This window comes from Platalea leucorodia, assembly GCF_965183815.1.
Source record: "Platalea leucorodia genome assembly, chromosome: 4".
NCBI lineage: Eukaryota > Metazoa > Chordata > Aves > Pelecaniformes > Threskiornithidae > Platalea > Platalea leucorodia.
The window spans coordinates 21,828,800-21,854,765 of record NC_138826.1 but is presented as its reverse complement, the minus strand read 5'-3'; the positions used below and the strand labels follow the sequence as shown (position 1 = coordinate 21,854,765).

General features: G+C 42.8%; 1 protein-coding gene across 1 annotated transcript in view; it reads right to left on the bottom strand.

The window, feature by feature from the left end:
- Positions 1–25,966, bottom strand: part of ANTXRL (ANTXR like) — a 58,695-nt gene that overhangs the window by 1,805 nt on the left and 30,924 nt on the right. The window contains exons 13-17 of the mRNA XM_082308076.1: positions 24,254–24,349; positions 23,535–23,573; positions 20,201–20,299; positions 18,355–18,522; positions 17,095–17,175 (exon numbers count right to left, since the gene is read on the bottom strand). Of these exons, the coding sequence (XP_082164202.1) occupies positions 17,095–17,175; positions 18,355–18,522; positions 20,201–20,299; positions 23,535–23,573; positions 24,254–24,349 (483 nt within the window). The remainder of the gene's footprint in view (positions 1–17,094; positions 17,176–18,354; positions 18,523–20,200; positions 20,300–23,534; positions 23,574–24,253; positions 24,350–25,966) is intronic.

Here is a 25,966-nt window from a genome sequence, read left to right as displayed (position 1 = left end):
TATTACTCCCACTAAATCCTGCAGACACAACCTTGTGTGAGGAGATGCAACGCTTGGCATCACTGTCTCCACCTCCTCACCTAGGGAGGTGTGAGGAGAAGCTTATGCAAGAACGCAGCTGCCACAAGCTTGGCAAAAGCCTGCACCTGGAAGTCAAAAAGGCCTCTCAACATCATGTATAAAGGCTGGAGACAAAGACTGCCTGAAAAGGCAGGAGTGACACTGCCAACAGCCCATTTACAGGAGCCGGAATGTGGTTTCCAAATAAGTAACTGTGGGCTGGAAAGTACCCATCCCATCAGTGAACTCCATTTGCCAGCACCTTTTCCTTTGCACAGCAGGCCTGTTTTGTTCCATGTAGCAATCATCCTAATAAAAATGACCTCTACAGTTTAGCATGGAGGGGGATGTTACCTGTTTCTCTCTTTCCAAGGCAAACACTAGCTGAGGGAAAAGGAAAAAACCTATTTGGTTTGTTTGGAAAATATATGCCCCAGAAGGCATCTTCCCTCCATTGTTTTGAAAGACCCACAGAGCCACGATGCCCAGCCAGAGGTTTAGGCTGTGTGCTGGAATCAACAAACGAAATTCAGCTCAAGGTTATGCCAACATCCCCGAAGAAAAATTCAGGAGAAGGGCTCCAGATTTAGAAAAGCTTTTCTCAGAGCTAAGCAGCTGTAGATGACAATCCTCACAGCTACCAATGGCTGTGATAACAGGGGAATACAAGAACCCACAGCAGCGACAGATTGCTGCTCAGTGCTGCCTGGCATGAGGAAACTCTGAAGGTGTTTAGTGAATGGGCTGAGTTTCTGTGGCAAACCCACAAATCACAGTTTCCTCTGGAATTCAGGCAAGAGCCATCATAGCTGAACCACAACTATCTGTTTTGTTAAGTGACTCCCAATGCTTGCACCTTCATTTATGAAAACTATTCCTTTAAAAAGAAGAGAATCACTTAAGTCTATGGCTTCTCTGAAGAAAGTCAAGCAGAGTATCAAGAGAAGCTTGTGTAAGCTCCAGAGAGCTCAGAAAATGATTCAACAAATGTACTAACGCCCAAATGGTACCACCCTACCACTTGATTGAATGGCTGAGGGCTGCAAGAGCTCAGTTGCAGCCAAGAGCTGTTTGAACAGGCATGTTGTTGCCTGTATGTGAGACATACTCAGCAGTTCTCAGTCCCAGCTTTCACCATCACAAGTTTGTCACTACACTTAAACAACAGCCTCAATAAGTAGGATAAAATCCCCTTTCTTAAAAAGCAGGCTTGTTACAGCAGATTTTGGTTCTGAACCAGGGTCAAGGCAATACTATTTTAGGGCCAGAGCCTCTGCATGGAGGTATCAAAGGGCAAAAGCCAAGGCCTTGGTTACTTCTGCAACAAAGATAAACCATTGGATCAAGAAAACCCCCAAATCAGTGCTTTGCTCTACTCCATCAGGGAACTCAAGTCCTCACCAGCATTGCAGCGAGCAGCCATTCTTGTCCGTTTACAACAGCCATTTGTATTCTGCTGTGCTCTATGGTATTCAGAACACATTTGGAAATTCAGCAATATTTACTGCTATGCAGTGAACATACAGAAATATTTGATAGCTGTACTGCAAATACATTTAAGAAAACTCAGCCTTGATAAAGGTATAAATTTAGAACAGCTAAATAATCACCCAGGCCACAAAAAAAAAAAAAAAGATGAAAAAAGTCAGAGGTATTCAGTTGAGATGCAACATATGTGGAGGGAAAAATTAAGAACAGAACAATCTCCCTTATAGTAAATGCAAAGCTGCAAACCCAACACTAGTGCTTTTGCCTACAAGCCTTTCCTGCCTCTCTGTTGTGTCTCTCTCCCAAACATCAATTCCAAATATATTCATAGTCTATAATCAAAGGGGATCCCATAAATCTGTTTGCATTACTTTCACTTCAGTTAAAGTGATAGGCGACGTCAAACTGCTGCCAGTTTCTGCCACACTCACTGATTTGTCAGACAGATGGGTAATTTAAAGGCCATGCGCCGCATTGTGTCATGAAAAATACGGTTGGGTTGGGAGAGTCTGACAGATAGAGGCTTCGATGATCGATGTATGTATTGTGACACTTCCTCACAAAAGATTATTGGTGTTAGCCTACAATCTCATATATCAAAGACTGCTGGTGAATAGTGGAGCAAATCCTCCTGAGCATTTCAAGCAGCCATTGATAAAATGAGGCCAAACTCTTAGCCAGAAAGGCTAAGAAAGGGAAAGGGAGGAACAAATGATAATAAATCATAAGTCATAGTTTGGACTTATCAAGTGTGTTTCATCAAAGGATTTCTAGGTTGAAGAATTAAGCCCTCCACTCATCACACTTTGCTAATAACAAGAGTGCCCCAGCTATTCTACCTAACACGCACATGCCTCTTGGGTTAGTTTATAAAAAAATCCATGTTTCTCAAATAAACATGCTAACCACAGGTTTTCTAATATTCTGTGTTTGAAAGGATTAAGTTATTTCCTCTCCGAAGGCATATAAAGGCTTTTAAACTATAGAGAACATGGACAGAAATCGGGTACCCTGCACACTCACCTATGCTCTCCCTGCACAGGGGATTAACAAGGATTAAGAGCCACCACACTTTAGTAGTGGTAACAGTATTTTTTTTCTAGAAGCATGGTATACACCAAGTGTTTTAGGGAAGGTGTCAGAGTTGCAAGGTGCAGTAATACCACGATGATCTCAGGCACAACAGCTGTCGGTAGCTGCTTTATTGTTTTCTAGGAAGCAGATGATCTGCATAAATCCAGTTCTGTCTGGTTTCAGCCCCGCTCCCAGTACAGCATCCCTCAGATGGTGAGACCTGCACCGCGTACTGTCATTCAGGCACCAACTGAAGGTCAGCAATGCGCCATATGGAGTTACGCCCTTACTTCAGCTCACATCTGCACAGTCTTCCTAATGCACAATTATTTTGCCTCCCCATATGTCCATCCACTTGTTAGGCTCTTGTTATGCTGCTTGCCAAATTGGCTTTTCAAAAAGTACAAATACTGAAGCAGCGGGATCTGCCCTTGTCCTGACTCCAGCTTTTATCCCAGTGTAACAATCACATGTGCAATTCAAGCACTTTGTACTTCTAGGCAATGCCTCCTCGACCACCTAGGATGTGTTTTTGTGTGTGGTTTAAGGGGGGGAAGGAGGGGAGGAACCTCTTGAAAGCCACCGCATCTTGTTTCTGGGCTACTTTCATCATAGTGCTCAGTGCATCATTCCCCAGCGCTTGTTTCCCCAAAATCTTTAGCTACTACTTATCAAGTTTTCAATGGAAAGGAAGAACTTTTAAAAGGATCCAGGCAATTCAAAGAGTGCCATGGGCAAGTCTCTTCACCCATGATACTAAGAGCACTTCAGCAAACAGAATTTAAAAAATCTGCCCCATCTGCTAGTAGCCGTCCCTTTTCTCTGTCCATTTTAATACACACATTGGTGTTTATTTAAAAAAAATCACATCCAGTTTCATTTCTGTGCATGCCAGAGTGTTTATGTACACAAAAGTATGTCTGTGTCTTATTTTTAGCTGCACTAGTTGACCTAATAAAAGATATCCTTCCTGTTACAAATTTTGCTTGAGTTTTCATTCACTCTTGGTTTTGCTTATGGAGCCTCAGTGCTGCAATTCTGACTAGCAGAGGAGGGTATCTGACTGAGGAAGAGCTGGCTTCACTTAAATGTTAACTGAAATTTCTTGGTCTTTGACTTTGTAAGAATATGATACTTGGCTTTACATTTTAGAATGGATTAAAATAAAGTAATTCCTTTACAGTTTGAGCATAGCAATCCAAAACACTAGACCACCAAATTAAAAAAATGAAGTAGGTCCCAGTCAAAAGTATTACATTTAGGATGCTGAAATCTGAAATGAACATAATTTCCTTGGGCTCAAATGAGTAGTCACCTTTCTCCCAATTTTGTTTAGGGATGTCACTGGGATGACTCCGGCAGCTTGATATGGACGTGGTTCGTCAGCATGTAGCTTCACCTCCTAAATATCTACCGATAGTTCAGTGTAAAAGTGGAGCTCTAAAACTCAAAAGAACAGATTCAGGTTTTTATGTTACCTAAAAAACCACAAGAATAAGCATCTACAAAAAGTCAGAATCGCGTTAGCTACGTGAAGGTTTTGATCCACACGCCCAGAAACCAATGGGATATATACCTTTAAGAACAGTGACTTTTGCAAAAGTTGAATCTTGGAAAAATTAGGGATTACCCTGTCCTCTGATAAAGAACAAAAGTGTTCTAGCAGAAACACCTACACCGAGTATCCTAAACCAGCAGCAGTATGGGAAACTCGTTTAGCAAATGTATTTATGAATGAGGTAGATTATGGATACAGTGGTTTTATAGAGAAAGAGCTGAACTGAGGCGGTACAGAGTTCCCACTATTCGAGTTCCCTGGGCAAGTGTCAGGATTAGCAGCTGGCTCCTCAGGAGCCAGGACCTACGCGCATCAGCCTTTGCCAAAAGCTCCCTCACACTGCACTGCTTCATGCTGACTGTGCACTGAACATGTCACGGCTCATTAAAACCTTCATGGATTTCCTGGGAATTGTACTGATTACCCTGCAGCATACAGGCTAGAAATTAGTGAGCAGCTGAAACAGTTTGTCACGTAAAACCTAAGCCTGCCTGGTTTTCAGGCACATTCAAGGAACTTTTACTAACTCTTACTCTTACATTTGGGATGCAGATATTGTTTTTGTGTTGAAAAATAAAGTATTGGAAATGTCAGAGATTCCGATATCAGCAGTTTGGTGGCTGATGATGCTTTCAGGTCAATAAATATGTAATTTATAATTAATTTCTAATTATATTATTTAACAATTAAATTTTAATCATCATCATTAATTATACTGTGGTTATTGTATTAATCATTATTGTGGTTATTGTGTTAATCATTAACAATTAATCATTAACAATTAATTGTAATTAATTTTTAAATGTAGCCATTTTAAGTTATTGGGTCTCAAATCAAAACATTAAATATTATCAACACAAAAATATTTGTTTGCATGAGAATCTGAGTTTTTAAATATTTTCAAGTTTAATAAGTCCTCTCTTGTCAATAACAATTTTTTGGGGATCTATTTGGCAGCTCAGCACTGATGCCTAAAATGATGGTAATGTAAAACTATGAGAGATAAGAGAAAATGGGGTTGACCGAAGAGAGGAGGATTTGAAAAGTAAGGTTCAGTAAAGTGGCAGTGTCCAACAACGAAAACATAATTATTGTTTTCTTTAGTGCTGCTTTTAAAAAGGAGAATCAGTTCAGCCCATTCGTTATCCAGTGTATTATCTGGCCTCTTTATAAGGAAACTCCTATCACTTTTGCTCCCTCTCTCTGTGATGGAGATATTGGAGGGGAAGGAAATCACTGCATTGTGGACTGTGAATCACTCGTATTGTAACAGCGAGGACCCTATAATGGCCTTAGGTACATCAGATAAATTCAAATCAAAAATTACAAAATGATGGATGCAAATGCACAAGAATGATCCAAGCAGCAGCAGCAAACTGTTTACAGCACAGTGTGAGTGAGGTGGTGCTGCCAAGAGGTGTAACCTACTGGGCTCACTCAACGTGCTTCACACCACAAAAGGAATTCGACTGAGCTTTAAGATGTGGGAGGTAACACAACTTTAAACAGGACACATGTCCTGACCCAGGAAGGGGCAGCTGAGGCACGTGTGGATCCTTCACACAGTCCACAAAGACAGTCTTATAAGCAAATTTTGTGCCTTTTCTCTTACTTTTTAGCAACCAACCTAAACCACCCACAAGCCCCAGTCACTGACTCACTGGTGCAGCACCAGGGAGACACAGCACAGAAAGTTAATTCCCGCTTCAGAAACTCTGATGCCTGAGTCACGAACAAGAAGATAGCTGCACACGGGCCAGGAGCAGAGCACACGCCGACAGTGGGACAGAGGTAGGCACTGCCTTAGGCTACTGACACATTTAGAGTAAAACCTGTTGGCTTAGCTGAGGCATGGCCCACATTGCTGCCCAGAAAGCCCAGGCGAGAGCTGAGATGCCTGAGCGCCTCTCAGAGAGGCAAAGGGGGACCAGCCTTGCTTTGCAAAGGGGCTGGGAGAAGAAATCCTTCAGAAGCCCAGTATGTCCTCAGACACCCTGGCTATGGGAGCCAAATAGCTGAGAAAGTAGGATTTATGTGGTGGGGAAGGGAGAATAGAGCATGGGAGCTCTTCTTTTGACACCAAGTGTGCGATGACCCCATCCAGGGGAATGCCCCAGGGGTCGAGGGAGGTAGGTTGCCAGGGCAAACTGACAAATAAGCCCATGGCACGCATTGCATATAACAGCAGCAATAAAAGTCATTTTTCGGTTCACTTGCTGGCCAAGGGAAAAGTCAACAACAACCAAAAGTCTTCATTTTTCAGGTAAAAGAAATATGTCAAAATAAGTTTCACTCGGGCTTCAAACAGATATGTTGTTCAATTTAAAACATCTTTTCTTTGAGTTTTGGACAGAAAAGGTGTTTCAAAATAAAAATTGAAAATATTGAGACTTTTTCAAGGGTTTTATTTTTTCACTTCAGCTAATTCCACTAACGTGCAAAAATATTTACAGACCATCTAAAGAAGCAGTTTTTAGCCAAAACAAAGAGAGTCACGTGGAAAATGGTGTCCAGATCTACTAGGGAATTAAGATACAGATAGGAACTGTTTTGCAGTAAGATTAATAGCTGCAGTATCCCAGGATACTGTAGCTTCTTTAATCAGAATACTGAGAGTTGAATACAATCAAGTACTGATAGGTTCCCAAGACACACACGTCTGCAGACACTACTCCCCAGTTCACAGCCCCAACTGTGCATGGCACTGCTTGAAACCAGGGATGGGTCCTCTGGGAGCAGTCTGTTCAGTTAGTTTGAAGACCAGTGCAGGAATACACTGAAGAGGAGTGGGCTACTTCCAATTTATGGCTGGAGAAACTAGCCAATAATGAGGAATCTGAGGGAGGAATAGCTCAGCCAGGGAAACTGGCCTCTTCAGCTAGGACCAGGACCCTTCAGCAAAATAAACTTTGTGCTGAACACATCCCCACCATCCAGCTCTCACATGCCTGATACCACTTTTCCAGCTTCAGCACACAAGGAAAGTGACATGGAGACATGGAGCAGGTGACATGGAGAACCCATCCCAGTATTGAAGACAGGGCTATTCAAATAATTTGTATGACACTCCATTCATCAGAGAGCTGCATGTTGCTTCCAGCCCTGCCGTAGCAGGAAAATGCAGCAATGGGCTACAGATATCTCCTGAAAGAATGGCCAGAGTCACAAGATATCTTGCAGGAATGCACAAAACATCACATGTCTTGGACCTTGCTGAGGTTGTGGCTGAAGTAACGCACAGTGCAGATCCATAACAAAGCCTGTTGATTCTGAGCCCTAAAAAAGCTGAAGTGACAAAGGGAACAGAAAAGGATAACACTGGGCATAATCAAAGTTAAGGACTGTCAGGCATACTTTATATTTGGTACCAATCTCAAAGTACAGTCACACCAGACCAAATCCCACCCAAACCTGAGAGAAAACCTGCATTTAACCTAAACCTGCAGTCACAATGCAGGATTTACTGCCTTCCTCTTTTCTGACAGGTTTTATGGATGAAGCTCCCAGAGTGGAAGAAGTGAGGAGAGCCACTCTCAGGTCATGTCATCTACCCAAGGTTATCCAGCAGCTTTGGGGAAAAAAAATGGTATTTACAAGTTCAGGACTCGTGACTCACATCCCTTGTTTTAACCACAGCACCGCACATTTCCACACTTGAATGCTGACCAGACTAGAATGTGGTTCAAGAAAAAAACAACAGTGGTTGGTTTGCAAAAGATTTTTCTCTTTCCTTTGGCATTTTCAGGGAAAAGGAAATTGCATTTGTCCATCACCTAGAATGGGGAGGGCTTTGGAGCATAGCAACAAGAGCAACAAACATTTGCTGGGTGCAACAGGCTCAGCCTTGAGGCATCAGCGACTTGCTGGCAGAAGCAAATTAGGCCACAAAGGACCATAACTGGTCTTGCTCAAACTGTAATTAAGTGTCATTGTGCTTTCCAGGGTGAATTATTTGATTGTCTCTTCAGGAGCAAGCTGGGATTATGGTGTGCACAGAGGAAGAGCCCAATGTTCTTTACCCACCTAGGGTATAGGATAATGCTGCAGACTCAGAGAGATTTCTAGTGAAAATGGTTATTATTTTTCCTTGCCCCAGCCAAAAATGTAAGATTCTGGCCCACCACACAGACAAGCTGCCTCTTTGTTTAGAGTCTGGAAACAGATACAAGTATCCCCAACCCATCGCTGGGTAACTGGCCCTTAAACAGCTCTGCTGCTACCTAAAGCAAGTAGATGGTAAACCCACAGTTCCCAGGTGGCTCTGTGCTTATCTCACAAGGATTTTCTTCTCCTGGGATAAGGCTCATACAGTTCATTATCAGTGCTGGCATATTTACAAAGCACAGAAAACCTCTCCTCCCCCCAAACCTCCTATGTTAACTTAGATGGAAGTGCTCCTTGGGACATAACCACCTTATTATTTGTAGGAATGAACACACCAGGGAAGCAACTCAAGTACCAAAGTCCTGACATGGAACTCTACTTCCCATTTCAGGTATGCTAGAGAGACCTAACACTCTATGCAAACATATCCCTGCCATGTTTCCCCTATGCAGCTCGACCAGTCTCTCAAGTACCAGCTCTGCATTTTGAAGTTACTCTTTTCCATGAGCACCCCATTGCCACCTCTCTCATACAAACTGTTATACACCCTGGTCTCAACTTACCAGAGACAGTAGCCTGTCCCCCAGCAGTATTAAAAACCCAGGTACACCTCCTCTCATGTTTCAAAGCTCTGTTCCACTCAGAGTGCCTGGCCTTCAGCATTGCAAGAAGCGACACCGTTCTTGGTAGGCTTTGCTTTAAAGTTTCTGTATATCCCACTCCTTAAAGTTATCAGCCAGTGAAGACTGAGGTGTCTACTTGGGTAATTACGTTCCCTAGAAGAAACCCAAAAAGGAGGGGAAAAGAAGGGATATGTTTACATGCCAAAAAAAAAAAAAAAAAAAAAAAGGCAGAAAGATCTTAAAACGCTGCAGACACCTACCACCAGTGTTGCTGCAGAGAGCGCAGTGTTTGCAGTCCTGTTGTTCCAGGAACAGTTCCTATCTGAGGCTAAAACTAACATACAAAACTGGAGGATTTTATTATTAACCTGACGTTTACGTTCAAAGCAAGATTAAGCTAAGATTAAGACTTAACAGACATAGCTCATAAGCTCTTCAGGTTGTGTGGTATCTTTGTGTTACTTGTACAATGGCAGATGGTGATTTGGGTTTTCTTCTGGTACCACAATATGAACCACAGTAGTTCATACAAGAACAGAGGCATCCAGAACTACAGCTCCTCTGTAGAAAGTAATGATGCAATACCTTTTGATTTTTAGTTATCACTCTGTACAATAACTTTAGTATGAATAATACTATTAATACATTACCTTACACAGTGTTTTTTAGTTCTAGGGCTCAAATACCTTCAGAGGAAGGTCACAGCGTTACTCTTTTTGCATATGGAGAAATTCATTCCTGCATAGTTACTAGAAGTATGTAAGCAGAGAGCTAAGGAAGGCTGGGTAGGTTAATTTCTGGACTGTTACCCAACTCGGAAGACAATGAGGGATGCCCAGCTCCCCGCAATCCAACTGAAACAAGGTAACATGGGGTTCAGCATTCATCCAGGGGTGCTGCCAAGAAACAAATAAACATATTGGCCACAGCATATGCAAGTTGTGGAGCTGTACATGCAGTCCTACTAAGCAACTGCATGTACATTTGTGCACTTGTCTTCTCAAAGAAGATGTACCTTCAGTTGTAGGCTTCCTCCAAAGCCCCAAGATAGTCACCTGACTCCAAGCCAGGCCTGAATAGCTTAGACACACGGTACTCTAAGTATGATTGTGGAGCATCAGTGAAGTGCTGCCCAGAAAACTGTGATAACAACACACAAGAGCCTATTCCCCCAAGGCAGACATATCAGAGTTGCAGTTAACAAGGGACTAAGTCACCAGTTCTTATCCCAAAGTCATGTTCCCTATAAAAACCTGAGAATCAGACCTGATGAACCTGTTCCTTTACCATAAATATCAAAGCATGTGTACCACTTTGATATTTCTTTAAGAGTAGCAGAACAGCCCCCTGTCTACCTAACAGAGTCCATCTATGAAATGCTCAAAGTGCTGTTAGGAACATGGCCTCACCCTCCTAGAATTTACTGTTCATCTCATTTATCACTGTGGAACTACAGTACAACAAAAGTGAAGTAACTTACATCAACTACAGCCGGGGTCTCCAAAGTCACATCTCAGTGTCTTAACCACAAGGCCAATCCTTCTTCATCCTGTTGTGTGCAAAGCAGCACCAGCCCTGGGATCTGTACCCATCCTTCAGAAGAGCCTCTTGTGGTTGTTCCTGAGCATGCCTCTGGCTCCCAAAGACATGGACAGACTGCTAGTTCCACCCGGGGGCAGACAGGCAGCATCTATCCCCAAAGCCTATTTGTGAATTCTTCTTCCACATCAGAAATAACACGATCCTGGCACAAGTGAGAGACAATGCCATATGTGGGCTTCTTGCAGGACAGGAAATTCATTAGTCACTGACTACGTGTTTCCAGCTGCAGTGCTCAGCACATCCTGGGGACTGTGCATTAGGACATTGGTCCCGCACCAGGGAGCTTTTTCCTCCCATGCCATGCCTGCTACAGCAGGAATGAACCTTACAGATACTGGTGTCCTTTGCAAAAAGTAAAAAAAAAAAAAAAAAAAAAAAAAAAGTAAAACCAGGAGCTACATATGTCACATTTTCATTGAAAGTGACAAAGTGAGATCACCTACTGTGGCAGGCAATGTCCCCGTCTCTTTAATTTTTCAGCAGCTTACGGAGGTAATTGGCTCCAGAAAGGTTAAGCAAAGGGAGAAAAGCCCCAGAACCAGGCAGTAGTTGCTGATGAATACAGTCTGAAGGAGCTCAGTGCTGCTTTTCCAGCACCCCCTATAGCTCTGCCAATTACTACTTGGGCGATTACAACACATCTCCAAGCAAGTGGCAGGGAAGCCTATTAAAGGTCGTGACTTGGTCTTGAAAAGAAGTAATTAGAATGAGCTCCAAATAGCACTGGTATGTGGGCAGCTAGGGTGGAGTGACAGGCAGATGATGCCATCCCTGTGGGCTGCATTCAAACCGCTGACCACCTGTAGGTAGCAGCCAGAAAGTAATTATTAGTCATTAATAATCCATAGGTTTGGTGTCCCACCATTCATCTGAGGAGTCCCAAGTGCCTGGAAGGATGTAACTAAACCTCACAGCTGTAAGGAAGGTAAATACTGTGTTCTCATGATTATTTTGCAGCTGGGAAAACTAAGGCACATAGATGTCATGGTCAGCATTACAAGGAATCACTCAAAATTTGAGGGTAATCAGACCTTCTGAGCTTTACAAACCTATCAGCTTAAGAGTGATCACTTTGAAAGGGATGCACAGAATAAGGAACACAAATACTCCGGTTCTCATTTCAGAGGCTGGTGTTTAAAATTCCAGCTGCTGTGCCTTGTTCAAAGTCATGCAGTAACTCAATGGTGAAAACTTGAAAGACCCGGGAGTCCTGGCTTCCACTATGACCAGCGGCTCATAGTTTGTGAAATTTTTGGCTGCACAGCAGTCTTTTTACCTTCAGTTTTATGGAATGAAGAAGGAAAAAAGGCTTTCAGATTTTTGTACAACAGCCTGCTTCTACTCCCCTTCCCCAGGAAAGGGCTTTGCATGTGCAAACCACAGGGTAGTACTGCTAAAGCATTGCTTTTTTCGAAGTAAAGTCCCATGAGTATACAAGGGTGATGGTGACAGCAAAATACAGTCTACACTCTCACTATCTGTTGCAGGTAATTTTCAGTGACAAAAATGAGATCACTTTCTAAAGCTTTAAAGTAAACAAGAGCAATTCTGCCAGGGGGGAAAAACATCATCTTTTTTTCAGTTGAGGTTTTCGGTAAACCGAGCCTCTGAGAATTTCCGGTGACGGTATGTGCTGAAATGCAAAATGGAATGGATTTGCTGAAAGCAGCAACTAAGCAGACCATTTGAAAGAAGCATCTCACCTTCCTCTCTGCACATATTGGGGCTTTTAATGTTTACTTGCTGGTCTTGGTAACAGTCCCACTTTGGATCCATGAGGCCAAGGGGAAGAGCTTGAAAGTTGCCTTTTGCAGAGACTACTGACAACCTGCCCCACCAGCTACTGTGGTTTCCATGAGACACTTCAAGATAGCCAGACATTTAATATTTCCTAAACTCCAGTCTTCATAGCAGCCCCCTATAAGCTCAGAAGGACACCAACGCAATGATGGGGAACTTCTTGAGGCAGACTGAGTATCTTGAGCAACACATAGCTTACCAGGCCATGTGGCCACTCTGACATGCTCCCCGTTTCTGGATGAGCAGTGTCCCCACCTCAGAGCTGTCAATCCCTTTCTTGGGCCAAAAGAATGACTGCTGGTCCTCTAAGCCCCAAATTTCTGGGGGAGGAAGGGAAGAATGGCAGCCTAGCTTTAAGGGATCCATCACTGCAGCAGTAGCACAAATGCCTATGAAGGCTTCACCTTTGTACATTACTGCAAGGAAGAAAGCTCAGCAATCTGCAGCAGAGCCACTAACCCTTTTTCATCTCTTTGCTCCTCTGCTGATGCTGTCTGAGAGCTCAGCAAAAAGCCATCCCACAAATAGCAGCGTATCTGCTAATGATGGGGTAGAGCTAAGTGTGTTTATCCCTTGCTGCCCCATCCTGGTGCAACAGAAGCTCCGGCTAGGGGTGACCTGCAGAAGTTGAGTGAGCGAGGTCCTGTGACCCTTTACTGAGGTACTTGCCAAACTAATAACCAATTTCAGCAGTGGTGCCATGACATGATCTTGAATGGAGACCAAGAGGAGGAGTTGTCTGCAGAGCCAAGCCAAACACTGTGGGCACAGCTCCCAGAAGAAGGGGCATCAGAGCTTGTGCTTGGATGGTTTTCTTTAAATAGGCAGTTCCAACAAGCGCCTGTGATTTTCACTGCCAGTCCTATTAATACAATCCTGCTTAATACTGATGGGTCATCCATCCCAATAAGTCTGTGGAAGGCATGAGCAAGGGCAGAGGAGGTCTCAGGAGCCTCGGCCAGCTCTGCAGCGAGGCTGTAACCCAGGGCATGCTGCTACCAGCAGCTCAGTTCCTGCAGCGTGAGAGGAACAGGGGAAGGAGGCTGGTCACCAGCCCATTGCTCCCAGAGGGCAGGACTGCAGGGCACCAGTCTGTCTCATCAAGGGGAGGTGCAGGGAAACAAGAGACAGACAGCAAGGAGAGGAAGAAGGCACAGAAGGAAGTGGAAGGGAATGTCTAGGGCAGGAGTTCAAGGGGGGCACAAGTAAGGAAAAGAGCAGGTGGTTTGGGAAAGGCAACAGGATCAGGATGAAGGAAGAAATGTGGATGGATGGACAGCAGCCCTGGCCACCCAGAACAAAGGACGACAGAAAGTCCCTTGCAGCAGTCAGCCCTGTATTCCTGCACACATGCTTCAGCCTGAATTTCCACTGCAAGGCTCTCACACACACTCTGGAATGGGCTTCACCACATGAAGACTCAAAAAAAAAAAAAAATATAAACTGTGCCATTTTTAACTTCATGATGGGGGTGAGGGACAAGTCAGGATTTGAAAATCTAGGGCAGCAATATTGCCTTCACTGGATGGTTTGCAGGAAAAAAAAAATAAATAGAGAAGAGGGCTGTGTTGTGGGGGAAGATGCTGAACAGCTCTGAAAAATGTCTAACAGACTTTTGCTTGTCCATGACAAAACCAGATACATTGGTGAATATACCAAAAAACTTGAACATATTTTGTTGTCCACCAAAACTATCACAGAAAGTTTTTCTACAAGTATTTTTCAGACTTTTTGGAGAGAAAAGCTCCCAAACCACAGTACTCATTGTCAAATGATGAAAGAAATTACACTTTTCAAAGAGTTTCTAAAGATTGTTTTAATGTCAAAAAATTCTCCTTTGTCATCTTCCCCCTGTCCCAAAAGCCTTGTGAAAAATATTTTTCTCTCTGTACTGTGGATGTTCTTTTCTCTATAATTAGTATTTTCATTATGCAGAAAAAAGTGTTCTGCTATAATTTCTCCCAATGGATGCAAAAAGCAAATGTATGCCCAACTGAAGCAATAAAAATGGAAAACGAAAACTTTTCTTTTTTTCCAATGGAAGTAAACTGTGAAACAGAAATTTGGAAAACGTAACTTCAGTGAGTTACCTTGTTCCAGTGGGAAACAACCTGTATTTCTGGTAATCCCTGAAAATTTAAAGATAATAATTTGACTGATCCTGAGAAATTCAGAGATAGGAATTTTCTGAGTTATGAATCCAAATGCCACTCCCAAAACAGAGTTTAATTGTGTTTCTTTTGCTTTCTGAGCTCTAAGTTTTCCTGAACAACCAGGACAACTATGAAATTACCTTAAAATGAAACAAACAAAAAAAAAGGCAAACCAAAAAACCCAGAGAACTCTTCCCCCTGCCTCCCCAAATCCCTCAAAACCCCACAAAGCAAAGCAGTCCCTCTCTCCAAGATCACCAGTCACTGGCCACTGGATGGTGCGGTCTGGAAGAACACCATGCACGGAGGCAAGTCAGGCTGTACTTTCATGTCTACCCAACAGTAAACCAAAAATCCATTGACTGCTGTCAGCACACCTGTACAGGATTGACCTTGTCCCCACCTGGGCTGGGTCGAGCGGAGCTGTGGGCTTGCTCCTGGGGCTGCCAGGCTCCTTCAGCTCTGCACAGCCAGAGCTCCAGGCTCTCCACGCAGCCGGTCACTCATAGCACTGACTTGATGTCCCCATTCTTCAGCCACAAAGTAAGTGTGTGCATGCGTGTGCATACTCATATATACTTATGTGTACCTACATGTATATTTATACACTTCCCCCCCACGAAAAGCCTAACTCACAAGGAGCCAATTCTCCACTGAGGGATTGCTACTAGAAAAGTCAACCAAACAGTAAATAATAACCTTACTCTTTTCTGTGCTAGCCTTCTCATGAAATACAGGCCTGTGATGTCCTTTATTTTATTTTATTTTTTTTTTTAAACAGCAAATGATGTCTAGTCATTTTCTTATTTCGCTTTCAATATTCTTCAGCTTTAGTTAATTTCACAGGCCAGGGAACAGAGATGATCCTATTCTTCCACTGAATCTGGCTCAATAGGATTCTTTCCACCCTATTTCCCAGATGTACATTTGATTTTTCTAATGTTCTCCCTGATACAATAATCCTTCAGCTCTCTCTGTTTTACATTGCCTCTTTTGAGCCCCTCGTCTTCCCTGTAGCAGAGCTGGAAAGCAAGGAACTGAGGATCCCTGTTCGGAGCCAGCCCCCTGCATGTTTCTTGACCACGCAGGCTAACAGAGGCTCTGTTGTGCTCTGCACCGATAGAAATGTACCAACCGAGGGAGTGAAAGGCAGAGGATAGATTCATATTATACAATGTTAGTGCTATCAAAATACAGCTGGGCCTAAAGAGCCTATTCAGAAGCTCTAGGTCGTGCTTAAGAAGTAAATAAGGTGCCTCGAGCACAGCTGTCTTGAAAATGCAGCTTAGTGAAACAGTTAAGACCATTTTACAAAGTAGCATAGGAAGCTGAGTTTGTTCTTAGTTTCCTTACACACCAAAAGAAAAATGGAAGAGATTAAACTTTAAATACTGAAGCTGCATGTTTGGTTAATAACTAGACAAATGCCATAACGGTATTTTGCCAAAAGCCAGAGGGATGCAACTTATTTGCCCTAGATGATGCAAATTAGGGCTACTTTTAAAGTCTGTTATTAGGTGTGAAAGTCACCTAGGCAAACAAGCCCAGCACAAGGGCCTCTGTACCACTCCTACCCCAGAAAAGGACTTTATGGCCCCTACTGGTGTAACCCTATAACCCCTTCCCCTGAGAGCAAAGATGATGAAATGGACTCTGGCCAGAGAAGGGCCACAGGGAGGATGCTGTCATCTCTGCTCAGTCCTCATGTTTTAAAGTGCCACTGCAGAAAGTCAAATCTGAAGGTGCAACAGCCCAAAGCAGCAGCACTTGATTCTTATGGAGTTGTCCCCTCAGAATAACAACAGGGAGACAACCGTAACGGTGCCAGGCTCTCACGAGGAAATTGTGAGATCTCTGAACTAAGCTATCGCGAGTCACCCGGGACAGCACACAGACATCTCTGTGGCTCTGAAAGGCACAAACTCCCTGCTTCCTCCCAGGAGGAATCTACTCCTGACCTATGTTTGGCCAATGGACTTTATCAAGGCAGGAGATACTCTCTGCCTATGTACAGGATATGACCAAGAAATGTGTGCACAGAATTCTACAGAAACTTTATTCTCCATTAACTTTGCTATAATTTGTTTCTTCATCAACTGCACTGAACTGTGATTTCTCTCATTAATCACAACTCTTTTATTAAATCCGAGACACATTTTTATGAAGTTGGGTAGGAAGGATAATTACTGTTGTAGAATGACTACTGCATATTAAATTCAAAACGAGCTGTCCCCCAGAACCCACACACAAAGAACCTATGCTTTGAGTTCAACACGTGTACCCAGAAAAAAAAAAAGGCTAAGAACTTATATGGCTGAAAAAGGTCTCATATACTACTGTGGTTGGCCAGCTTCTTCCTCAGTCTGCTCAAATCATCACAGTGGAGACATTGCTGTTGACGTTTTGGGGCAGTACTTTTAAATAGATGCCACAGCAAACATTTTAGCTCATTTTGAAATCTTTGGTTCTTGTGACAAATTTTCAGCCTCAGGGTTATGTGAAAAGAGACAAGCTCACAGAAAAAAAAAAAAAAAAAAAAGAGGGAAAAAAAAAAAGGTGGGGTGGTTGGGAGGGAAGAGCACTGCTGCTGCTAACAGAGAAGTGACAGGCCACTGTGTTTGTGACACCTTACCTTATCCCCTGGCTGTGGTCTCATAAGAGAGACTTGATCATAGCCTCGTCGAACCAAAGCCCACAGTGCATCAAGTTTGCCCTGGAATTAGAAAAGAAAAAAAAAAAATAAAAATCACACGACCAAGAAATTTGGGGAAAACAACATGAGATTAAACTACAGGTTAGTTGATCCAGCCTTTCTGTATTAAACTGTTGGCACAAACATTGCTCCTGTGCCCTTGCCTTCTGTATACTGTTTATCTGGACAGCCAGAAAGGAGACCTTGATGGGGTAACATGTACCTGATATGCAACGGGCCAAGTTCAGCCTGCTCAAAACTCACTCAGGATGACTGTAGTTTAATGTGAACAACTCCCAAGAGGCACAATTAGACAGGTGTTACGGTAACAGAAGGCAGAACAACAAAAGCACTGTACTGATGGGAGGTGAGCTGGAGCATGGATAAACAGCCACAAGACTACCTCCCTAGGCAGGCTTTAAAATTCACAGGTACTCTCCAGACAATAAATTCAAGCACTGTTAAGCTGATCTGTGAGCATGGTGGGGAGGGGGGACCTCATCCCACAAAGCACTGGTTTGGGACATGGCCACAGGTTTCTGTGATGAGCATGGTATGCTGCTCCCTTGGCCTGCGCTAACCCTCCAGCTTCCTTCTCTGTAAGCAGAGATAACAGCTCTGCCCTGCCTCAAGGGTTGTGTGAGGATACATACATTAAAAGACAGGGAGACACCAGATACTATAATGACACAGGAGAAACGGGGATGAAAGTGTGGAGAGACTGAGCGACTTGCCCAAAATCAAACACTACATCTTGTGGCTGAACTAGAGGGGAACAGAGCTGAATCCCAACCCAAGGCCTTAGCCACAGTGCAATCAAAGCAAGGACGGTGCACTTTATCTGATCCTCTTTGTATGCTGCCTTGAGATGGCACAAAACAGCATCGGCCCTCCCTAAGAGCTGAGATATCTGCTGTTGCAATCCAGGCAGTGCAAAAGTACCTGAAAAGAAGGTGTGAGCGGAGGGAGGGAAGATCTCTACTCATGCCCTCCACACCCTCCACTCTTCCTCAAAAACCTACAGCAACACAGTACCAGGTGAAATGCACGTTCCAAGAAACAGGCAAAGTTAAGGGTTACTGGCCATTTTCTAAATAGGCTCTCCCAGCTCTGCCGTAAGAAAGGCTGCGCTAAGGAAGCAGCATGTAGTAACATGCATGACATAAGAGACTTGGTAAAATGGAGGGGCAGACACATTACCTTGATTGGAGTGTACCATTTCCGCTGGGAAGGTGGTTTTCTCACATGGGGCTTCTTTGGCTTGGGTTCCCATGGCTCATACTCCTGTTCTGGCAACTTAATAATAGCATTTTTGGGCTTCTCCAATTTTGCTCCTTCCTCTGTTGACCCCTTGTCTCCCCATCGCACCTGAAGTTAGGAGAGCACATTCTAAGTAGAGACACTTCAGCAGTCGCTACCAGCAGGTGGTTTTCACAGACATTAATCTAGTTCCCACCAGATGACCCAATGCCACCAGACATGAAGCCAAATTTATGAAGGCACCAAACTCCCACTGTTATCAGAAATACACATTTAAGAGTCAAATAGTCTCACTCAAAAGCTGCTTGAACTACCAGCCTTTGCACCTTCCAGTAACCTAAGGTGTTGTGGGAATTCACAGCATCCAGGACAGATGATTAACTCATTTCCAAGTGAAATCTGCAGCACTCTGCCCAGCTCTGCTAGGACACAAGTGTAATACACTTCCCATTGCCTCATGCAAAAAGCAGGCAGCAGCATCAGCTGAAGGTAGGCAGTCTTTACAGCTAACCCTAAGGAGCTCCTGTTGATCAGTTCAAAAGTGAAAAAAGGGTCAGTGGACAAGTATATGAATAGCTTAAGAGCATCAGCCCTCAAACTTGTGCAGCTACTACTAAAAACAGCTCTTCCAAAGATGACCTTGCACAGTCACAAGAGAGGTCAGTAACTTTATCTTCACATACTATACACTACTTATTTCAAGCTGAAATTATCATTTTGGTGTCTGACTTACCTCAAACAGAAATGTGACTCTGTGTTCAAGGACAATATACGATCCATAGGGTTACTCAGCATCAAGGATAAAATTCTCCCAAGGAAAATGGTTAAGGATATTAAGATGCAATACTTCAACCGCAGACTTGCAGGGACTTGCTGAGAAGCCATTGCTTTCATTCTGTTAGCCCTAGTTTGGTCCAGATCCTCAGCTAGCTTACATTAGCCCACCTCCCTCAGCTACCAATTAAATCTAGTGGGAGTTTCTGGTGTGCCATCCCTAAAAGTCATCATTAGGCCCTCAGCTGATACAGATGAGTGACAATTCCCTGCCTTATATTATCCATGGCTAGGAATATCGAATTGATTTCACAAACATGGGTATTTACAGGAGTTAGTAGCCCATCACAGCATTACCCACTGATTCCCTGGAATGTACATGCCATAGGACAGCACAAGGCAAATTTCTTTCACAGTAACACCTCACTTCATACAAGAAGACTGGCTTGTGCATGAATCCCAGGGCAGGATTTGATTCATTGGCCAATTTCAATACAGACATGTTTTTGTGCATTAGGAATTAATATTTAACCTGGGGGGGCACCACACCCAAACCCAAAAGAAGAAAAAAAAAAATAGAAAAAAAGAGGGAAAAAAAGAAAAATTGGTGGTTTAAATTCCCCAAACCAACTGCTGCCAGCCAGCCGTACCCAGTGTAGATGGCACCCTCAAATACTCAAAACCAGCTTAACTCTGCCTGAGACAAAAGAACTGGACCCAACTGCACTGAACAGTTTGATTCAGTAAATTAAAACTTCTTATGGTGCTTATCCCATTTCTTAACCCGCAAATTTTCTCTGGCTCATAATGCTAGATTCATTTAATTATTCATGCGAATGGTGGCAGCTTGATGTCTGTTACTTGGACAGCAGGTGCAATCAGGTGGACAAGCCCTAATTAAATTCCAGTCTCTAGTCCATCAAGGTAGCTTTTTAAAAATCACATAAACATATTTCTGCAATTTTTAATTAAATGTGCTGATTTTTACAACACTAAAGAACAAGCCGAATACCTCCATCCTCTTAATCCCACCAACACCTCGACCTCCATAATAAGATGCGTCCACGGTTGGCCACTTTTTCTTCGGCAATCCATCTTCATCATCTGATTCCTATGGGAAAGACAGGGAGATATTACTGCTGTTCGCACACAAACAGCATAAACTATGGAAAACAACTGAACATCCTATGGTCCAGTCATTGGATATCTGGCTTTGTGTGTTATACTCATTTGCTGACAAAAGACAAAAGTCTCTTGTCTCTGCAGCTGCAATTTTAACTAGGGAAGCCAGAGGATTGCCTATTCCTCTTTCCAGGCAGCTTTTATTTAGTCAAATATGCACTGAGCTTCAAAATCACAACTGACTTGTAAGGAAAAGCGAAGTGGAGATGAATTGTACATTATACTGGCTTGCCACTATGCTATGCTATGCAGAAAATGCAGCAATCAGCCCAAAGAAATCATTTATTAATTGTGCTTTTAGCACTTAATGTCACCTAACAGGGGAAAAAAGCTACCACTGTGAGTTTTCTAACATGTGCATCAGACCCTTTTCTCATGGCAGCTGTAACCAGTTATTCTACGCTGCTTGATTCTTTGTAGAGTCTGGCTCAAGCTGTACAGTTTGGAACCAGGACTCAGACTGGAGCATCTCCAAATTGTCAGGAAGCTCAGATCGAGAGTTTTTGACCTGCAATTACAAAGACTGCAGATTATTTTTCTGGAACGTGGGAGAGTCTGAATCAGGGTTTTACTTGAGGTTCATTGTTCTGTTCTTGCTTTACTAAAAGCTGGCAAATGTTTCTGGTTTGGCAAACCTGGGAACACATCTCCAGCTCTATCGTCTTGAGCTGATAGAAGTCACTGGGATTTCTCAGACTCCCTATCATTACCCTAAGTTGGGGCAACTGAAAGTCATATCATGACACTCTCGAAGTACACACATAATTGAGGAAAGGTCCCAATAAGGCTCCTACAAGAGCATCTTCATTCCTCACACTCTTTAATAAAGACAAATAACTGCACCTCATGCTGATATGCAGATGTGCATGCTGCTCTTGGACTGGCCAGGCACAGTGATTTCTGCTAATTTTCATCAGTAAAAGTATGTTTCTAGAAACACTGCCTGAACGTAGTTTTTACTAAAAAAAAAAACAAAAACAAAAACAAAAACCAAAAAAAACCACAAGTGAAATTCAAATACTAGAGAAGGACACAAATTATTGTCAGATTACTAGGTGACATTTTCTCAAAGTTGCCCTATGTGTGTTTTTATTGGAATGTAAAAGGAATTGAGAGTCCAAATGCCAATAACAGCTTTTAAAAAACCTGCCTTAGTTTTTGTTTGTTCATATTTAACTCTTAGGTGATGCCTTGGAGAAAGGTATTCCCATCAGTTATCTAGTGACATCTGATCTCTCAGCTATGGTTCATGGGTCAGTTCCTCCAACAAGTTCTTTAATATGGCCAGGCAAGACTAGAGCTGACATTTCCATTAACTAGTAAGGGTGTTTGAGTTTGATTTTTTTTTTTGTTTTGGTTTGGTTTTTTTTTTTTTTGGTTGGAGTTTTTTGTTGTTGTTTTGTTTTTATCCTAAGTCAGGGAAATAAATATACAAAGAAGGCACTGTGGTTTGGTGTTGGGTTTTGTTGTTGGTTTGGTGTTGTGTTTTTGTTTGTTTGTTTGTTTTGTTTGGTTTTTTTGGTTTTTGTTTTTGTTTTTTTTTAAGAGTATAAGAAACATACAAACAAATTTTATCCCATTTTGTGCCACATCTAAAACAGTACCCAGTGAACTACATCAAGAGTTTTAATTCATTTATATTTGATTTCATTGTGAACTTGAGTACTATATAAAATATCCTGCCTCTTCCATGGGATGTAACACAGATTTCAAGTCTTCATGTCTAACAACCCTTATCGCTGGCAAGCCTGACAGTAGCAGGACACAGCTAATAGTGATGGCTGATACTTTTCCAGCTGATAAAGTATTTATACTAAATATCTCCTACACTGAACGCATAGCAAAGCAACATCAACAGCTACTACATACATTTTGAAAAGTAATGGAAATCTAATGCTTGTGGTTTAGAACAAGTTTTAGATAACTATATTCAGTTTAATAGCAGCAATACCAGACTACATCAGCTAAAGGGCAGGTCACCATACCTAGGGAGGCTAGTGCTAAGTATAACGAAACAACAATCCATACTAGATAAAGACAAGGCCAAGTGAAGGGATGGATAACCTCTGTATTCTGTGCTATTCCTGGAGGCTTACGTCAGCTCACAGTCTCTTTGATTGCATTTAAAAATCTCTGCTGATCAGAATAATCACAAAGCATCTGGGAACTCTGCTGCAGGGGTGTGATGCTCTCTGAAACCTCCTTCAAACATAGCATGGCTGCAATTGCGTGCTTCATGACAACACTAATCACCCTAAAACCAGCATGATTTTTGGTGCATATTCTAAAGTTAAGTTGTCACAGTGCTGATGCCCAGGACAAGCAACAGGATCACATACACAGTAATGGTGGCCTCTGGCAACCTCAAAACAGCAGCTGTGGTTGCCTCCTGATATTCATGCCAAGTTACAGCAAGTTAGCAGTAAACTGTAAGCTTCTCTTGTGGGTTAGGCAAGTATTTTTCCACCATTTAACTTTCTATGCCTAGGAAAGAAATAAAGGCAGGGATGAGTTTTCTCTGGAGCTACTTCTATTTACTACTATTATTTTCATTAAATTAGTAGAGTGAAATTAAGCTGAGGTCAGGGTCAGTGTGTTACTGTCCCAAAAAGACCTAAAGACAACCCTGCCTCAAACAGCTCACAACCTAAATGGAGAAAGGCTAAATGTCCTTCCAAAGGTCACTGCAGCAGAGCCACAGCTGGGGCAGGCTCTTGTCTTCCTCTCCTGTAGCAAAGCCACAAGAATGTGGCCTTCACTGTCCTTTCTTCAGCTGCCAGACTTTGTTCCTTACTGCCAATCTGGGCTAAACTCCTGCTGAGACCAGCAGCAGCTTTACTGGAGGAGGAACAGCTTTCAGCACAGCTTAAGAAGCAAAGATTTGCTTACACACCTGTTTGATGTGCAGCAGAAGGAACAAAATACCATAGGAACTGTTGGTCTGTGGACTTCTGAGTTATGCAACTATTTTCTGTGGACAGAAATAATCTTACTGTATGTATATAAAGAGGCCAGAAGGCAGAAATAAACTATCCTGACCCAAGAGACTTCCTCTCACAGCCTTCAAGGTGTTATTAAGACACCTACAGGGCTGACGTTCCTGGGCAGCACAATACACTACAGTGGCTGCAGACAGTGCAACAGCTCAAAAATAGCCTACTTACAGGCTCTGGAGGTGGTGGTGGCGGCGGCTCCTTGATTACCTGGAATATATAAACAATGGGAGAAATCTGAGATAACGGTAGGGTTCATCCGTCTCAATGCTATGTCCTCTCTGCTTTCTTGCTCATATCACAGATGCGTTGCCCTGCTCCATTCCCCCACATTCAATCCTCTCACTAGCCCCACTGCTTTTCAGCAGGCATAAAATAAACGCAGATGAGAAGCTAAATCCATCACATTGAACACATTAGTCAAGAAGTGCCCTATTAAGTAACTTATAATACAGCTCCATGTTCTGGTAGTTCTGCCTTAGAAGTGTCACATAATTGCCAAGCTAGTGCAAAAATATTCACTCAGAATATGCAGCTCCTCAGAATAAAAAAAGAAAGCCTAACTCTTGTCTTTAAAAAGGACTGTAACAGCTTATGCACATATTAATAAAACAGTTCCATTACACTTTTTCTGCAGCAGGTTTCCCCACAGAAACTTGGGTCACGTCCACGAGCAAACTTCTCATTCAGTGTCAAAATCACGTAGGCCTTGCAACATTCAAAAACCCAGACTCGAGTGACTTCAACAAGCACTTTAAGCAATTTGTTGAATTGGGGCCTTACAAACCATTTTTCTTAAACAAAGGTAACCACCCACTCCAACACTTTAACTCTGTGCTTTCACAGAGAAGAGATGAAACCAAGCCAGAAGAATAAAAACCTGTACTTACCACTGTGCAGCAAAGGGGCCAGAACCACCACAGAAGAGCCAGAGCCAACAGTAGAAAGAGAATCAGGAGAGCAATGAAAAGGATGGTCCCAGTCAGCTGCAAACAAGATGATTACTTCTGAGTTACCTGCGTGTGTCACAAACAAGGCAGGAGCCCTGAAGTTACACAATTAGGCTGGGCAAAATGAGCCAGGTTTCCCTCACTATGAGGTCTCAGGTAAATTGTGCAGTCAATCACTATTATCATTAGGGTCACATCAGTATTTGGTGTGACAAATCTGTATTTGAATTCATGATTCAGGGAAGCACCTCCTGTTTGTGATGTTTATATGTATAATTTATGTATAAATTTATGGTATGTTATAGCCCACTAGAGCTGAGGGTGTTAAACTCGTATACAAACCATTCCTAAATCTGTGCTGAGAGATCCCTTAACATTGGCAGAGGGGCATTGCAAACTACATGACCACAGACTCTCAGGTGTGCAGAGTAACCTTTCATCACTAGAGATACAGAATATGCAAATGCTGATATTCAAATAATGGGAATATTGGAGCTAAGACCTTATGGGTAACTGTTCGCATGTCAACATCACAGACCAGAGCACAACTTACTCAGCCTCATCAGCTCCCAAGCCTTCCTTATATTGCCTCTTGACTCAAACTGCACACGCAACCCCCAGCCTGAGCGATTATGCAAACTAGTCCTTAATGCTGCTGGTTCTTTGTATGCTTCCTAGGGCTGGTTTGACTATTTTAAATGAGATGCTGTAATCATGATCTTAAGCACTTCTCATTCTTTTATTCCATCTATTTCTCTGCAGAGAATGGTGGGACTCCAGGGCTGGATAGCTAATGGTCTACATTCAAAATCAAAGTTAAATTTTCTTTACAATGAATAGAATCCAAAAAATTTCAACTGTTAACACTTGAAATTAGCTTTTCAGAACAGCCAGGCAGCCAAAAAGAATCACAGCTCTGATTATCCTGAGTAAATCTTGATGAATTCTTTGTACTCAGAGCATTTCATGTCAGTGTGCTCAGAAGAGGTATTAACTCTGTGTATTGCTCTGATGACTACAGGAAAGCAGGCCTTCATATGCTGCTTTGCCCCTGCAGAACATACAGAGCACATGGCTTTTTGGAAATTAAACATTTGCTGCAGATGGGCAGTGGCATGCTGGGACATGCCGTTTCCTTGGACTGTGCTGGGCTCTGGGATGAGGTTAAGATTAGCTCTGGTGCTCCAGCCATTTCTTTTATACTGGGAAAAGAAACCTCTTCAATGGTAGATTTTGTAAGTTTGAGAAGAGGTTCAATTCACCAGCAACAGGGGTACCAGAGAACAGGCAAAACCTGGCAGCAAACTAGAGAAGAGCCTGGGACTAGGAAGATGTGAAAAGAGCTTGAAGAAAGGTCTGTGAATCAGGCCGAGGGAATAGGAGCTGGCTAGAGAGGAAGCTGTAAGATATTTTCAAAGAAGGATTGGTGGGAGGAGAAATGGAAAGAAAGCAAATTCCAAAGAAGATTTATGAAGGATAAAGTCCATGAAATTCACCTTATTAAATCTGAAACTACTTGCTGAATTCCCATGACACCAGAAACTGATGCTTAGCCCACTCTTACAAGAGGAGTTCCTTTCACTGTTCCATGTGAGTTTGTTTTCCCCTCGGACAATGAAAAGGCTGAGGGTGGAAAAGAAAGTACCAGCTGAT